This window comes from Osmia bicornis, chromosome 13 (assembly GCF_907164935.1).
Source record: "Osmia bicornis bicornis chromosome 13, iOsmBic2.1, whole genome shotgun sequence".
Classification (NCBI taxonomy): Eukaryota; Metazoa; Arthropoda; class Insecta; order Hymenoptera; family Megachilidae; genus Osmia; species Osmia bicornis.
In genome coordinates, this window is record NC_060228.1 from 9,466,070 (window position 1) to 9,484,399 (window position 18,330).

At 40.0% G+C, this 18,330-nt stretch overlaps 1 protein-coding gene across 18 annotated transcripts in view; it reads right to left on the reverse strand.

The window, feature by feature from the left end:
• LOC114880282 (mediator of DNA damage checkpoint protein 1) overlaps nt 1-18,330 on the reverse strand; it is a 32,537-nt gene that overhangs the window by 11,007 nt on the left and 3,200 nt on the right. For 9 of the 18 annotated variants that reach the window (XM_029196131.2, XM_029196127.2, XM_029196126.2 and 6 more), the window contains exons 2-3: nt 6,176-6,281; nt 4,226-4,285 (exon numbers count right to left, since the gene is read on the reverse strand). In XM_029196131.2, coding sequence (XP_029051964.2) covers nt 4,226-4,285; nt 6,176-6,281 — 166 coding nt within the window. Of the gene's footprint in view, nt 1-4,225; nt 4,286-6,175; nt 6,282-14,257; nt 14,599-15,156; nt 15,524-15,790; nt 15,913-18,330 lie in introns of those variants that run through there. The other 9 variants (XM_046288562.1, XM_029196139.2, XM_029196138.2 and 6 more) reach the window with 9 other exon arrangements.

Genomic DNA, 18,330 nt, shown 5'->3' on the forward strand with positions numbered 1-18,330 from the left:
AAGTCATCTTAACATTACTCATCGGTGAAATTTTATTTTTGGAGAACGTGCCTAGGGTCAGAATTCAATTGTTCTCCAAAACGATCCATTTTTCATTCTCTTCTAAACCCTCGAAAAGAAAAAAAATTGAATCCCCTTTTCAGAAATGATTAAGCATAACAAGGAACTGTCTCACGATGCATCTCGATCGAATATCCCGGCTTTGTGCTCCAATTGGGTAGCTGAATGGAAATCAAGGCTCTCTGTTCAACCAACCGTAAGGAAATGCTTCGTTTTACCTTCACGAATTATTAGATTGTGCATGGACGACTATTACGAACCGATCCATCCATTTTATTCCTTGAAAATTGACGGACGAGTGAAAAGTCTCACGTGCGATCACGTATGTAGGTATATGTACGATATATTATTGGCATGCTACTCTCATTCTGAAAATCCTCTTTCAATTCCGTGGTATCATTGATAAAACGTGCAACGTGCAACGTCGGTATTTTTATAGTAGGTATTATTGGAGAAGCAAAGAAAACAAGTTTCGGGACTTGCACCATTTATTAAACTCATTGATGCAATTAAAATTTCTGAAACTTTTCAAGAGTTTGAAATATGCATTAATCCTGTGAACGTTTAAAGTATAAATGACGGAGGATGAAAATTTTCCATTAAACTTCCTCATCGTTTTCTTTCAATTAGAACTCGATCGACGAGCGACGCGATCGTGTAATATAATTATTGTCGGCTAGCTTTTCTCGGTCATCCATGTCACAGTTTCAACCCAGAAAACTGTCAAGAGGATTTCCGGTGCATATCAATAGCCGGCGCGAAACTGATAAGCCCGTCTCTTCAACTGCTCCCTCTCTCTCTCTCTCTCTCTCTCTTTTTCTCTCTTTGATCCTCTATTTCCAAGCGTCACTCGACTCGTTGGTTATGAATCAATTATCTCCGTGGTGGGCAACGTTTCCATTTCTATCAATGGAATAACTCGCGTCCATCTTCTTCTCTATACAAATAGGTATACATACATAAGAGTAGTACGTATGTATATCGCGACGAAAGTAAAAGTTTGCGATGCAACTAAAAGAAGGTGAAGAGGAGCTCTTCGCGTCTCGATGATTTCGAACGAGAACCGTGAATAAATTAGTTACGTTCGAGCGACTGGAAAATTATTCTTTAAAAAGGAAGATTTTCCTACTGCACGATCTAACAACACTCATCGTCAGCGAATAAAGAAAAAAAGGTTTCGCCTTTGATTTCTAATTGATTCAAGCAGCTACCTCTTAAGCGATAACTTGGCAAATTCGCTCCCGAACTCGATTAAAGTTTCGACGCGGTAATTGAAGCTTAAACGATCGAAAATATAGCCGGTCCTGAATTAACATCGACGTTAATCGTTATCACGAATCAATATTGCAAACACATCGGTAGAATAATTTATCAACATGATCGCATCGAGACAATAATAATAATAATAATAATAATAATAATAATAATAATAATACTTGAAGGCATTCTTATCAAAAGCATTTCATCAACATTTTTTTCATTAATGGAATTTTAAATTGATAATTAAATTGAGTGTTTTTTTTCTTTGTCTTTTTTTAGAGCTAGAACACACCCCGTAGATTGAAGTTTTCCGGATGAAAAATGACTCGAAGCCATCCTACGTACAATACGTAAGTAACGAGCATTGATTAGTCATCTTGGCAGTGGAAAACAGGTCAGACCAGAGTAATTTTCAGAACAAAAAGTCTAGTCCGGTAGTCGTCGCGAAAAAAACTGGGTCGTGGGTCGCCTTCTAGTCTTTCTCGAAACGCTCTCCAAGCTTCTTGCTTTCTCGTAAGTCGTAAATTAACGGAATGCTCGAGCGATCAAAATTTTATATCCTTCTATGTTGCTTGTTTCGCAAGGAAAAGCGATACAAATCATTTGAAAAATAAATGATAATCAAGGTAAACACCTTAAGGATGAATTAAAAATTTTTTAGAAATTCTGCGTTAATTAATCCGTCGGGCAAATTTACAAGATCACACCCCGGTGGTAATTTGCCGCAAATTCATCTAATATTAGCGGTATCTTCACCAGCGATGATTAAATTCGATGACGCGAACGATTACCTCTGAGCCCAACGTGGAAACATGAAATAATTAATAATTCTTTCGCCTGATCGCAGATACAATTAATCGTCGCAATTTCATGATCAAGACTCGCTCATTTATCTTTTACGAAAACAAAAGAGACACTTAGTTAGTAGCAGGGAAACGATGGGTTTAGAAATCAATTGTTGCGATCTAATTGCAACGATTAATCGCTACAATCGGCCTAAAGTCCAAGGGGGTAAAGTGATATTATGTCTACGAGGCAAAACAAGTAAGTATCGCGTGCATAGGCCAGCAAAATCTAATAAAAACACAGAAATTTCATACGATGAAAAGAAAAAAGAAAAAGGGTCGTAATGCGGATGCTCCATTTAAAATGCCATTCTACTGCTCTATTGGATAAGGTTTCGCGCGATGAATGCGCAGAACTAAGGGAAAACTCCTTTCATAGAAAAAGTAATTACAAAGACAAGATCTCTTTTTCTTTTCTTTTGCGTTCGAAATGGGCTAAGGACTTTTATGGAAATGGGCAATTTTCCCAATTTTCATTTTTTTTTTTTTTTTTTCAAAGTTATGTCGCTTTCATAACATTTTTTGAATTTGAAATTGAATGCAAATTTCATTCTTAATAAGATTAAAGGAAGAAGAATTTATTATAATTAACCTTCGGCTAGGCGTAAAGTGGTTTAGCGAAGCAAAAACTTGATCGTTTCTAAATCTAAATTGTACATACATATATGTATAATCCGTTCAACGAAACGAGACGAGTCAGGATACGTTTACAAATTGACGCGCTCGACGCAGGGTCGAAGCTCAGTTGTTTCCAGTTGTTTCCAGTTGTTGAAACGCTTCGGTCGAGATTTCGGTACCGTCTCGTCTCGTTGGATGGAGTACATATAGAAGAAATTACGATAATGATAGTCGAACAATTCTGCGGCAAGTTGTAGAGTTGAATGTTGCATGTATAGCGACGTGAGCAAGCAAACTTTCGTGCAAGTAAATGCAGAGGCGCATCGTGCTATATCTAGGCTATATCTGCTCGGATGAAAGATAAAGCCTGTCGGTATAAATTTTCCACCGAGTCACGATAACCGTCTACAACCACTATGCAACGTTTTAAATAAAAGTCGAGATGTCTTTCTTCATTAAATAAGGTCTATTGAGCACCACCGTCATTCGTGACGTTAACAAGTAACACTTACAATTTTGGTATCGCGTCAAGGACTAATCTTAGAAGGTTACTTGAAACTCTAATATCGCAAAGCCTTGAATTTTTCATTTTCTCATTTTCTCATTTTCTCATTTTCTCATTTTTTCCTCGTTCCGCAATTGTTACGCGGTGTTCAGAATATCTTTGGATCTCGATCAGTTCCGCGACGCGGTCTAGCAGCACAAAAGTTCTATTTACAAGGTGTCATCTATCTAAACAAAACAGAAAGAAAAAAGACGCTCAAGGATAATGGATGCAACCTAAACACAGCCTGCACAATGGATGCATTCAAACAACGAGATACGAATGAAAAAGTTCACAGGAGATTTTCCGTAAAAACTTGGGGAACGCACGAGAGAAAACGTTTAGACTTGGTTCACACTGCCATGCCATTTTAATATTTTTCTTTACCTTCGAGCGATCACACGAATGAAATGTGTATACGAAACAACCTTCCTCTCTAAACGTGAAAACGAATTGTTCTTTCTCGTGCTTCGATCCTTTGCTATTTTTACATTTCACCTAATTCAATTTAACTCATTGACGATCAGTACTATAATAGAAGTAATAACCATACGAATTCTAAATTTAGAAACATTGAATTTTCATTTAACACCCTTGACTAATAGTAGCTAAGTGGAAGAACCAGTGTAAACCAAGTCCAACGAACAAGCAAGAAGCATGTTGTATTAACCCTTCGACCGCAAAACATACATCAATTTCAAATCACTGATTAGCAGAAGGGTTAATTAATTATTTTTAATAAGTCTATATCTAACGCAAGGGGATGGTTGCAAGGCCAATGGTAGAATATCTTTCGAAGGGGCAATGGCAATGGTGTTAAAAAACGAGCGAAATAAACCGTAATAATCTCTAAATGTTTGCGTATATTTATATGTATAGCTCGGATCGTTCGTCTTACCTTCGTTGTTTTCATCCTCGGTTGACTTGGCCGATTGTAGCTTCGCGCTCGGTTGCTTCGCTGCAATCAAAATTCGCAGCTGGCACCCTATTTTTCTTTTTATTTTTCTCTTTCTTTTCTATCTTTCTCATTTTCACCTTTATTTCCCTTCTTTCATTTATACCGTGTCTCACTCTAGATTCTTCTTCGGTCTACTGACCCGTTTCAATTTCGATGCTGTACAACAAACTCTTGCCCCGAATTACGCTATCGTTTTTCTTTTTTCTTTTTTCTTTTTTCTTTTCTCGCAGGCAAACTCGTTGCCAAATCGAACGTGAATCGTTCGCAAATCATCGCTCGCTATCGATACCCGATAACCATCATCCGGTCGACCATTGGCTAATTACTTTTTTCACGGTGATTAACGTGATTCGTATGGATGGTATGTAAAACGATTTATTTCGCACGTGTCTTGAGACGCGGATCTTTGTGTTGGAGGGTTCTTTCTCTTTTGTGTTATTTTGGAAAATAGGAGCAGATCCAGAGGATGGTATCTACTACTATCTCAGTGTTATTATTTGACAAGAAAGGCTTCTGGATCCGTTCCTTTTTGGCAAAACTATCTTCTGAATGGTTTGACGAAATATACGAGTGAAATGAGAAATAAAGATGGTGAATGTTTCAGAATTTAAACGAGCAGATTCGTTAATGTTGAAGCAAATATAATATCTATGAGAAACAAAAAAGAAGGAAATGGTGAAATTTTACAACATCGACACGAACGAGTGCTTTATCGAAGTATGTACATAAAATAGTGTAATATACACAGTCGGTTTAAAGAGTTTCCGTACACTTGTGAGGGTCACTTTTGAAATAATAATTAAAGAATGGAAAAAGGTGAAAAAATGAGGAAAGCACAGGCATTCGATTAAAAAATTAGTTTCTGAAAAATTGTAATCTGAACGATGAATAGATGATTACTTATTACAATATTTTGCTACATTTCTGAAGTTTGTAAAAGAAAAGTGTACGGAGACTTACTTCGAGAGACTACAAATTGTGAGAACAGAACGTTATACATACTTATGATAGATATACGAGTCACGAGGGTGAAAGATGGCCTGGTGTTAAACAGGTAGGGTAGAGGTGAAACGTGACGATAGAGCGTGTGCGATATAACGAGACGAGATACACATGAGTGGTAGCACGATCAAAGGAAAAATCACTAAACACCTTTTAAAAATACTATGGAGGGAGAAAATTCTGAGGAGTAATAAGAACCGATATGTAAGAAATCATTTGAGCCGTACGAGCGTGAATTTTTCATATCCTCGATCTAACGAACTGCCTGATTTCCAATTCCAATTTCAATTTAAGTCTGAACCGAATCTGAACGCCCAATATCGAATCGATGCTTTTAAATCTAGAATCACGCGTGTCGTCACGCGATGCGTCGATTAACGTCCCCCTGTTATTTCAAACATGTAAATTACAATTTTTTCCAGCCCTTTCGCTACAACGCTTTTAACGATTCAAACACGCGTATCTAACACGCGTGTTAATTAGTGGATCTTCAGGATTAATAGAATTGCAAAGGGCCCCATGCGTGGCCCTTCGTAGCGAAAGGGTTAACGAGATAATTGTAATGCATACTGTATCTTCACGCTCGCTGCTACTAATATGATTCCAACAAATTTATGGAAACAATTAACCTTTAAACAGCATGGTATGGATGCATGAGCAAATTTGTTTAACCGAGAGAAGGTTGTTCTTGTATAATTTGGAAATTTTTTAATTAATATATACGAGGACCAACTAACTTGCTCAAACACCAAACCTAGTCAACTACGCGATGATATAACTAGAAAAAACTATCGTACTGATCAACAGACTGATTTCGCTATATCATGAAGAAATATATATATATATGTACGAAGAGTTATCAATAAAACATAAGTAAGATAAACTTACTCGACGTCGGCGGTGGTTGAGGTGCTCGACGGACGACCGTGTGCTCCTGGTGTGGTCCAGTGTATTCGTGCCATGTGTACGTGCTCCTATACTCTGAATGGAGCTGCTGCAATACACAATCAACGTAACGAGTTAATAGATATAGAATAGAAAAGTGGCTAATGAGATTGTATCTATGAACTCTACTTGTTTGAGAATCGTACACCATTAAATAACTTGCAATTGCAACTCAATCTTCGAGATCATCATAATTGAATCGAGAACGTATCAAAGGATCTGTTGATCAAAGTTTACAGATTTTTTCCAAGCTTTTCTAACAACTATTTCTTTGGTCAATCGGATCTGTCGATTACAAGAAAGCTTCGTTCGAAAGCGTTGCATAATACACGGGTCAGATTGTCAGCCAGTCTTGCTTACTAATCGAGTACAATGATGATGTACGTCATTCTATTCAGTCAACTGGACACGATTCCTTTTATGTCGCGATTTTTCTTCTTTTTCTTTTTCTTTTTCTTTTTCAAAAGCTTCAAAGGACATCAATCGATGTCTTCGACGAATAAACGTTGCCGGGACAAAACAGAAACTTTATCGCTCGGTAAAAGCACCAAATGGCATAAATGGCACCCCTATTACAGTGTTACCTCCTTAAACGACCAGAGCTAAATTCCACGTTTTACCATTTCGAGAATAATTATTTTTTATATTAAAAAGAAACGAAGAGAAACCAGGGGTGAGGTTGGGGCTTTTTATTGCATTATCACTCGATCGGAAAGCCAATGCGCTTCTTTCCGTGAGATTTTATAAACTTGATAGATTTGCAGCGGCACCGCTAATTGCGTTGTCCTGTTTTCCTCAAAGTTGATTGATTTATGTTTACGTTTAACCCAGATACTATCAGTTCTGTGTCCGGCGTCCGGCGTCCGGGAACAGAGGAGGCTACGCCAGTTCACAGTCCAGTTAAAACAATCTCTCTCATTTCATTGCACCCCTGTATTTTTCTTATCGTTAATCATCGAAAAAGATGAATGTCGCAAATTTTATTTACTTTTATTGTTTTTCACCTGTACGTATTCGCGAGTACGTCAGATTACTTCGATAATCTATTATATTAGAATTTAGCCCCTTCCGAGCAGGTCGAAGGTTTACCGCAACATGGAGGAGGACGATTTACCCTGTGGCTTGGTAATTGTCCTGAAACTGTAACAAGAAGGGAGAGAAGATGCTGGCAGAGAGTAGATGGGATCGTTCTCGACGATCTCATCTCGACGTCTCATCGGCACGCAGCCGAACGGAAAAACGGATTCCTCTTCAGCCTGAATCGAGGCGAAGAAGCTTCGATCGCACGAAAATTACATCGCGCCTAGCCGAGACGAATGAGAGACGAATGAGAGACGAATGAGAGAGAGGAAGAGAAAAAGTAGCGAGGAAACGTCTAACGTACGAAGATAGGTATAGCAGATCGGAAATACCGTGTGATTCCATGAACCGTGCCCCTTTTCATCACCATTCGGCTCGCTTTCAATCTTTCTCACAAATTTCTGCCTACTTAACTCTGCCTCTCTCTCTCTCTCTCTTTCTCTCCCCTACCTTCCAGTGACACAACCAAAAGACGCTGATATTAAAAAACCGGCAAGTAGTTAAAAGTTTAAATTGGAAGATCGGAAGTTGCTTGATCTAAACGAAAGAGATTACGACTGTGAGGGAAACATTGGAAAGGCTTGGATTCAAGATTCAGATCGAAGGAGAGCTTATTTAAAAAAGAAAGAAAAAAAAAATTACTTAAAATATTTGCACAAACTTTCTGAGACAGTCTGTAGGAAATCTGTTTGACGTAGCAGGTTGAAATGAATTCCAGAAGGAATTCTCGTTCGTTTATTTCGATTCGGAATCCCCCGAAGATTATTTTGCATTATCTACTTTTCCATTTAACTCTGTAGAAAATTTAAACATTATCGTCGCCGAACCGGCATCTTATGACTTGTTCAGACACCTTCAGAAGGTGCAATTTTCACGGTTGCAAGAAAATGATTCTGCTTCGATCGGCTCACGGACCGATTTCGCCAGGAACAAAGTTTCATTCACAGTTGGATTCCGTTAATGAATCCACAATGCCGGCACGTAGGCCCGTTCGTGGAAAAGTTTGCGAATCTATATTCGTGCCTCGCTTTCTATCTCCTGGGGCTTTCCACGTTCACTCGATACTCGCCGTGCGTCATTTAACCAATTCCAGCCCGAGTTTGAGCAAGTCAATTCAGGGATTCGAAACGACGAATTCACCTGACGTTCAGAAGAGAGGCTCGGTAGCGTGTAATCCGACGAACCTTTTTCATCGAATTATTGAAACCCCTAAAAAAAACTCGTTTCTTCAACGGCACGTGCTCGAATTATTATCAATCCTTTTGTCGATATTGCTTATCCATCGATCTCTATGTTCTTTAGAGGGAACACTTTTGTTTATTTTCGAGCGGACATTTTCCTTTCGTTTCCATTCGGATCCATTCATCCTATGAAGGATGGGTTAAAACTCTGGGTTCTTCTCTGTGTTCAAATATGTACTGCTGTTTAATTTCCTTAACAAAGAGTGTTCGTTAGTTGGTAGTTTAACAGAGTTTGAATGATTGGCAAAGCAATCATCGATGAAAGGTTTGCCAGTGATTTCAGTGTAACCATCTGCGTGCAACCAGCAAGAATTCGCGTACAAGAATAGTCTGCTGCTGGTTCGGGCTTCGTGTTCAATTACAGGACTCGTTTATGCTCGACTCTCGATTAATTGCACACGCGATATCCGTCGACGACACAGTTTTCTACGCTACCGTTTGGTAATTATCAATTAACTCTCTGCCTCGTTAAGTGGAACCATTAACGACATTATTCCGTAAAACTTTGCGTGTTCCATCGAAACAATTGCTTCGACCTTTTTCTTTTTGCTTTCTTTTTACACAAGGTTCTTATCTAATTAATACATTACTATAACCTGTGCGAAGATTATCTATGACCCATTATATTGTACGGCTGACAAGAAGACGGCTGATCGTCAATCAGATGTAGAAGGTCGTTCGTTCAAAATAAATGTATACGATAAAAAAGAAAAAATTGCAGATTTTGGTAACTCGTGACAGCAAAAGAGATTGAAAAATATAATTATGGAATAAGAGACTCGCGAAGGGCGTCGTTTCAACGAAAATACCAAAGGTTCCCGTCGTAGGGGCGCGACGACGCGAGACGTATGAAAAGGTTAACGTTGCCCTACATCGCTGTTAATAAATGAACGTACAAAGAATCGATAGAAGGTAGAACGATCAGACGGGAGTTCGTGGCACAAGTTCTGCTGTATTATTAAACGAATCGATTCATTTTTGATCGCGGTTTTTCCGTATTTTCCTCTTCGAATAAATAAAAAGAAAGAAAGGGCCGCACCATGGAGGTTCGCGAAACGTACGAAACATCTTTTTTACGAAGGTGAATGTTAATTTTTTTTTTTTTTTTTTTTTTTTTTTTTAAATAATGGAACTCTTTTTGGGAAGAAGAAAAATTGCTAGTTGTGCGACTGGTATTGTTGGCCCAAATTAAAATAATTATTCCCAGCGCGAAAGACATATGAGCCTAAAGCTTTTGCAAATGGATTATGGAAGCCCCAAGCATCGACCTGTCCGTCTATCTATCGAAACCTTGCAGCATTGTTTTAATTGGTACAATGAACGTCGCTAGACGACGTTGGAAATATTTCACGCTGTGGTTGCAGTTCTTTTTACGTTGGCATTGCATCGATGAAAATTGATAAAATTTCTTCAGCCATAAGTGATCGAAGCCTGTCATGGTTCACGTGATATTTCGGAAATTTTTAACTATTTCAGAATCGCAACAGACTCAAATTTTCAAGAATAAATGTTGTACCTTGTAAAAGTGAACAACAAATAATATAATAATTTGAAAAGGCTTCGTTCTGACACGAGGAAAATACGGCTGTAATTGGGCTAACTCGAGAGTAGAACACGCTGGATCGTTGCTTTCGTTATTACGATTATTAACATCGCGATCATCATCGTCGTCATTGCTGTCATTGAAGTGAACTCGAGAATTTACGAGCCACACTCACAATCAGTTCAGTATCCGACTACTCGAAGCTTTATACATGATGCATAGCAGCTACTCGAATCTGATCAACTCGAAATCAACGAAATAATGTGTAAGATTCCACGAGACAGTCCTGTGTTCCTTGCCAAGAAATAAGAAATAAGAAAAATAAGAAAAATAAGAAACTAAAGAGAGCTGACAAGGTACAAGGGTTATGCAACATTCTGCATCTCCCACTAAGGAAAACCCATAAAAAGAAGGAAAGAAAGAAATACAAAGACGAAACACAAAGTGTCGTGTGTTTCAGGTGGGTTTGCCAATGAGAGGGAAAAAAAGAAATCGCTGCATAGATAGTGACGTAACGGGTTGAAGCTATTCACTTGAGCAGTCTGTATTCTATATCGCAGGTTATCAACACGATTGCGCGTTGTAAACGACGCTCAGAGGCATATGGCCGAGTAGTAGGAGTCAACGTACCGCTCTACAACCAGTCGAATATCGACGAAGGAGAAACGGGTGGCGCAGTGCCGGTTCTCCTACTACCTCGTCCTCTCTTTCGTGCCAGCTGCATGCAGACGACGAAATACTGCGTGTCAAAGTCGAATCCCCGGGACAACTTGGGTTATTCCCTTCCTAGAAACGATCTACGACCTCCTCCTCCTCCAATGACCTAATCCTGAGAACTTCCCTTAGATCCCTTAGATCCCTTAGATCCCTTAGCTTTACTAAAAGTGACAAGTATTTAATGCTTCAATTTATTAATTATTATTTATTATTTCGAGTTTCAATGATATTCGAAATGAAATTTATAGCGTCAGCCATCTAAAAATCTGTTAATCATCTCCGTTGGTATTCGCTAAATGAGAATTTCCAAAAATTTACACCAAATTCGCCTGCTTGTTCGTGTTAACTGAGCTTTAAAAATGTTCCTCTGAACCATGAAAGGACAACGCTTTTTAGTCGGGGTATAAAACACAGTAGGCTGAAATTATTTTCGGGTTAATTTTAGCCCAGAAAAAATAATGAAACACGTTCACGCGAGACCTAGTTCCGCGATTACATGCGATTTTCGAAGCTGAAGCCTGATCTCTATCAGCTGATGCATATTGAAATATTACCCTAGTCCAGAACTACTATTACAGTTATTGATTTACGCGTATAGTCTCAACATTTGTTTTGAAAACTCTAAACGGTAGGGTTCTTCCCTAATATTGTTCCGAGTTGGCCCGATGCGAACGAGGCTTATTACCCTTTTCAAAGTAAGTCGTAAGGGTGGGTGGTTCAGTGAACGGTTGTCTGCGTATGTCGTTGTTGCGCATTGCAGCGAGCAAGTAGTAAAAGTCAACGTACGTAGGGTCGAAGAATGTTGCATGTGATAGTGAACATGGACGAACGAACCTAGTGGCGCAGTGCCGGTGTTTCTCCTTCCACTTTTCGTGACGTCCGGCCACACGAATTGTGTTAGCTGAATTGTATTTTACCTAGATCGTCGATCAAAAATCTTTCGACACCCGTCACCTCGTTTTAACCTCATTAAAAGATACCAGGAAATAAAAAATATGTACTTGTAGCAGCAGAATTTAAAGGTTAAACGTTGTGAAAAATGGCAACTGGTTTTATTATACTGCACTTGTTATACCCGAAAGACAGCGGGATATAAATATTACAAGTTTTACGATGCAATAAAAGAAGAAGCAGTAGCAAAAGTTTCGCAGATACAGGAAGGAGGACGAACCTGTCACCAGAAACATGCCAATTCTCTAGGGCGAGGATTTATGAACCGTAGCTTAAAGTAAACCGCACTGCGAACAACCAATTCCCATTTTACCCTCTCGACTGAATTAATTCAAGTGCTGTGAAGGTCGAGCATCGTAATTTCATTCGTCTGGGGAACGATCAAAGAAATCCTCTAATCGTAAGAGAAACGAACCGTACCAACATGTATCTGAACAAGACTGATTGTGAGTATTTCTACTGTAGCTGCGAACGTGTTAATAGCAAATGTTGTCAATTGAAATTTTTTGAAAATATTCAATTTTGGGCTCGAGGGGCTTCGAAACGAAAAAATAAAAGTAGACAAAGTAGAACGTTCTAGTCAAACGCGAATTTACGAATTTACGAATTTACGAATTTACGAATTTACGAATTTACGAATTCGCCGTTTCACGAGTAAAATAGATTGGCGAAATAATTTCCGCGCAGAGATGTCCGTCCCCCCTTCGATCCATGTGCAAGTTCGCATTGTACTCTCGTAACAATGTGCAATCCGAATGATTGGTTCCTTCGACGGCAAGAACCGATAATCCCTAATACATACCGTATTACTTATCGGACATCTATTCCCGATTTTCAAGCGTCCAGTTGCTATTCTGTGACCAGCAACTTCCAGTAACTGCCCGATATTCGTATTTTTACAAAAAGGATAACAAATTCAAAGGGAAGACAATATTTATAGTAATATTCAACGCGGTAAAACAAATTAGACATAAATACTTTCAAGTGATTCTGTAATTATCCTGAAATCTTGGACGATCAGGCAATAATACAGAAACAATTGGCGATAATGATAGATCCGTGTGGCGAAAACACGTGTTTTCTAAAGCACAGAGACATAAAGGGAACACAGTTTTCGAGGTAACGATCGATTAAGCTATAAAGCTTTCCAGGAACGTGAGTCGAACAAAAGTTACGTATAGAATATAGCCTTAATGGATCGTCTCTTTAAAGAATAATATCAAAGGGCTTTTCAGATATATTTCAAAACCAATTTCAAATACCAATTGGATTAATATTTCAAACGATAAAGAAAACATTACGCTTGTGTAATTATGGTTTCATTGGACGTTTTATTTTTTTTTATTTTTTTGCAATTAGGTTGTTCAAATATTCTCAACGTTAAAAGCTTAGAAAAGTAAGCTGCCAAAGTTTGGCCCGAGTCTCGATTAGAAAGACAATAGATTGTCAAGCTGGAGTGCTAGCCAAACTTTCCCCTCTCATCCAATAAAACCACAAATCCCCCTCGGCTAAATCTCTGTCGTACATAGAGATGCCGATACACAGATAATATCAGTTGCCGAGATAAAGTATATATACATATATAGGTACAGGCAGGAAGGCAGGCAGGCAGGCAGGCAGGCAGGCAGGCAGGCAGGCAGGCTCGATGAAAATCTGAATAGCAAACTCGTGAAATCGACGAGGAAGAAGCTCAGGAAGCACTTGCTTTCTAGCTTCGGTGACAAAGACACCATTTCTTTCCAGTCTCGATCGGTGTAGCTGTAGTGTAGTGGCTTCTGAAATCGTGGAAAAAGCTCTGCGATCGAAACTGTTTTTCATGATACCAAAGGATGACTCTTCTTATAAATTTGTCAGATAATTTACGGTTTCCAATACTAATTAAGTATAGTGCGGGGTCAAGAGCCTCGCGCATCCCCTAGAGAGGAAGTATGGACTATTGTAGAAGACTAGGGTTCGATTCCCAATATTTCAACCCCTATTTTTCACGGATTTCTGCATTACACGTGGGAAACTGCACTAACAATATGTATACATAGTATGGGATTAGGCTTGCTATACCCAATAAGGGGGATGATGGCTATGCAAAGCCCCTGACCCCTATCTTCCATCGACTCCTACGATAGAAATATACTTTCTTTAATATCGATCCAGAAGATCAAGTAATACAATCCTGTAATACTATCAGAAGTAGCATCGTCGATACCACTCTCAAGGATTCTGCAAAGAGTAGCCAAGTGCTACTATGTGGAACACTAGTAAATACTATTCACAGATGGTATCTTTACAATTAATCTATTTCGTTGAAACTGTTCTACGAAGCTATGAAAGCGAGCGACAAAGGCGGCAACGATCTCCAATATAGATGATGGTCGTTGCAGAATGAATAAATCATGAGGTCTAGACGAAACTTAGACCCTCTATCTAGCAAGTGCTCCTATCGAATAGGAGCAGAAATTGAGCAACATAAGCCGGCAGTCATCTTCTCTCTCTCACCTTGTCAATCGGCATTGAAGGGCACGCACGACAGAGGTTCCAGAATGAACCAATCATGAGGCCGCAGTGTGTGAGGCAGTGGAACAGTAGTGACACACAGCCGCTGCGGAAGCGACGGGGCCGTTTAGACGACGGGCACGGGCACGCTCGTCAGGCCAGGTTTGATTCCCTCCCGAGGACGTAGCTCCTCGGCGACCACGATCCGGCTTACACTTTCTTCACTTCCTCTTTCTCCTCCTCCACCACAACCTTCACCTTCTTCTCCTTTTGCTTCTCCTTCTTTCTCCCTCTTTAGCAGTGAAACGGTGGTCGGCTTATGCTCCTTCTGCGTGTACGCGTTTCTACGTTTGTGTGTGTGCGTGCGTGGTACGAAGATGAGACAAACGAACGGACGCGCGCGCGTAGAGCCGGTGAGAAAAAAAGAAGAGAGAAAGAGAGAGACATAACGCGAGTCAGGTCGTGTACAGGTGTATGCACCAAAGGGTGCGATCTTACAAGAACTTTAACCCTTTGCACTAGTGCCGTCTGCTCGAGATCACACTAGGATAGGTGACACTTCCAAGAGCAAATTGTTTTCCAGCTGACCGAGCACTATACTAGTACAAAGGGTTCATTCGGCTAACCCTTGGGGGCAGATGACGTTTCATTTCGAAGATGGCATAAGGACAATAGAATGATGTATGCTTGCATAGGAATGTCATCTTTCGCATAATTCAATAAACGATAGTGTTACCCTTGGACCCCCATATAGGTACTTACGGATCAGGGCATGCCTTCAGGCACGTAAAAAAAGATTAGTTGAACTCGATAAGGTGACATCCCTTGCAAAATTTCATCAGAATTGTAAAGAAAACGAGAAATTAAAAGAAAAGGAGAAGAGAAGAGTAGGAGAAAATAACCGGGAAGCAAGGAAAGGGGCGGGCCGTCTTCGAGGCCTACCACTCCATCCTCTCCGTCGTTAGAATTTTCTGCTTCTTTCCCCGTCGATTAGCTCACGGCCGCACAAGCCTCTGTATCCTCTTCTTCCTACAACTTTCACCACTCTCCGCGTCTCTCTTTTTCTCTCAATTTCACCAGGAAAAACGAAGAAACCGTACGTTTGAAAACCGGAAAGCTGCTACCGTTCCCCTCCGGTATCCGTTCGCCGCGCCACGCCGGTTCAGATTCACCGCATCCGGAAGCTAATTGTTTCGCGTGTCCGATAACGTAGATCAGCACGTCGAAGGTCTTTTTACTTTTTGACACACGCGACGCGTCAAAACGCACCTAATTAATATAATATATATTATATATATATATATGTATGTTTCAACTCTTTTTTTTTTTTTCCTCTCTCTCTCTCTCTCTCTCTCTCTCCCTCCCTCCTCCCTCTCCCTCTTGCCCCTATAAGGCTCTCGTGTCCTCCAAGTGGACGTGTGAATCGCTTGAAAAGCCGGACACCACACGTAGAGAGAGCTAGAGAGAGAAAGAAGGAGAGAGAGAGAGAGAGAGAGAGAGAGAGAGAGAAAGAAAGAGGGAGAGATATATCTATACGAGTATAATATGTATATGGAGGATAAACGAAGCGTAACACTTGGACGCGTTGTACGAACGGAATGACGAGACGGAGGGCAGAGCGAGAACGGAATCGTGAGAGGCACTGGTGGCCGACGTTGCGTTGCGTAGAGCGCCGCGTCGCCGGCAAGACGGGTGGACGGTAGAAGGGGTTGCAAAAGCGCAAGCGCCTGACCGGGTCGGGTCGATAGTCCGCAACGTTACTCCCTATTTTCCTCTTTCTCTTTCTTTCCTATATCTCTATCTACTTTACATCCTCTTTCTTGATAAATTCATCCATTTCTTTCTTGCTTTATTTTCTTCCATCATCACCTTCTTATATCTTCTTCCTTCTTCATGATTTTTGCAATTCTTTCTGATTCCTTTGGGGGTTGCTTCAGCGGTCTCTTCTACAATTCACCTAATCAACTCTGATCTTTCTTCTCTTTTAGTTTTCTTACTCGATTGCAATTCTTACTTTCTAGGGTGGTTGTCTTCTCTCTTTCTCAATTTGGATAGTCTGTTTCTTCGACAATTTTTATGATTTTTACTTTCTATCTTGTTGTCCCTTCTGCTACGTCCCTCTCTGTTCTTCGAATTCAACTATCCTCGCATCTCTGTTGAAGAAAGGAACACTCCCTTTTGATCAGTCTCTGCCTTTCATGCTTTGCGAACAGAGTCTACCTTTCTGAATTCTTTCCTTTTCCACTCCGTCAATCTCCACCCTTCACCCGTTTGTTTCGTTGCTTCTCTCTTCTTTGCGTCGACGATGGTGTGCTGGTGGTGTTGATGGCGACTCGTGTGTAACGCCAGTTATATTGCTCCAACTCTTTCTGTTTTTCATTCGGCCTCCCTTTTCAAGGACAAATATGTCCTTATGAATTTCTTCGTTTGCTTCCGATTCCCGGTCGGTTCCCGTTTCTCGTTTCTCGTTTCTCGTTTCTTGTTTCCGCGATACCACCTTTACGTCCCTGCCATTCTTCCCAACATTTCCCCTAGGTATGCCTTTATACTTTTGTAATTTTATTTTGAAAAAAATAAGTAAATAAACGCATGATGCATTTTTGCGAAGATGGTCGATGAAATTTCCATCGTCTTATCCCGTCGCGCGATTTCCTCCCTTCTCTCTCTTTTTCTTACCCACCCCTTTACCAAGTTAGCGTATCTTTCCTCTTTGTCTGATGTTCGAATTGAAGTCGTTTCATTCGCGTAGTCGGCGCCGCTGTGTCGAGCCAACGTCGCGACGCTGGTAACCTTCCTGCGGTGGATAGAGCCGCGATATAGCCACTGTTTCCAGCGTTTCCCCAGCGTTTCCACGCGGAAAACAGCCCGTCTTTGCTCGTGAAATTTCTCCTGTTAATACGTTTTAACTTTTAACTTTTAACTTTTAACTTTGAGGTACGCGGATAGATTTACCTGAGTTATTTATCAAATTTTTAACAACTATTTTTGTTCTTTGTTTCTTATCAATTTAGCTAATTTTTTAATAGCCTTCAATGTGAAACGTCCTTGTATTAAAAATATTAATGAATACTTTATCGATGCGTCATTTAAAGGAAACTTGTAGCTTCAAATTAATATTGCAAGTGCCATTTTACGATACTATTATGTTATCAAATCGTGTCATTACGAATGATCATGAAATTTCTGCTGATATTTCCAGTTTATCCCTGGAGTACTTATTTTCGTTGGCGGTAGGGACACGCCTGCCAACCATTCCCTCGCACCACCTTTCCATCGACCCGAAGCCGCTTTTCCAGCAATATTCGTCGGGCATACACGTAGATATATTTCTCAGCGTGCGTTAAATAACATATCCGTGACCCAAATAATCCCGAATTCTCTATATTCTATTCATCCTAGCCAAATATTCGCGCGATATTCTGCCGACCATATCTGATGAAACCGTGGACATTGAACCCGGCGAATCCAGCAGAATATTTAAAAGAAAACCAACTTTCTATAACTTCTTGATTCTTCCTGTTTAATAAGCAATTATCAGATGATTTCTTCGATCGTCATGGCGTGGTGAATTCACAGCAAAGAAATACATGTGTGTGTGTGTGTGTGTGTGTGTGTGTGGTCGACATGCGGAATTTATACTTACCTGAAGAATAAATATGTATGATTCCACGTGGACGTATCGCGTAGCGTGCAAGCTGAAGGATAAAGCGTTGAATTTTATACATACACATACACATAAATATACATATACATACCAGCAACGAACTACATACTAGGATAAGGACGATCTTCTATCGTGTATTAGTATATAACGAATTTCTGCCTTCTTAAAACGTGCCTCTAAGACCGTGTCTAAAGGCTAAGACAGTAATCTATTAGTTTTTAAATAAATTTTCAGCAATTAACGCATTCCTGAGATAATTGAAGTTTCGATTGAGCTCTGAGTCAACACATTATAGAGATACAAGCTTGCTCTAGGATTCCGTCTCGTCTCGCTCCAAAACATATGCTATTTCCGCTCTGGTCGGGTTAGTTGGCCGCTTTAAAATATTCGCAAATTCACGTCTCGTCGGTTC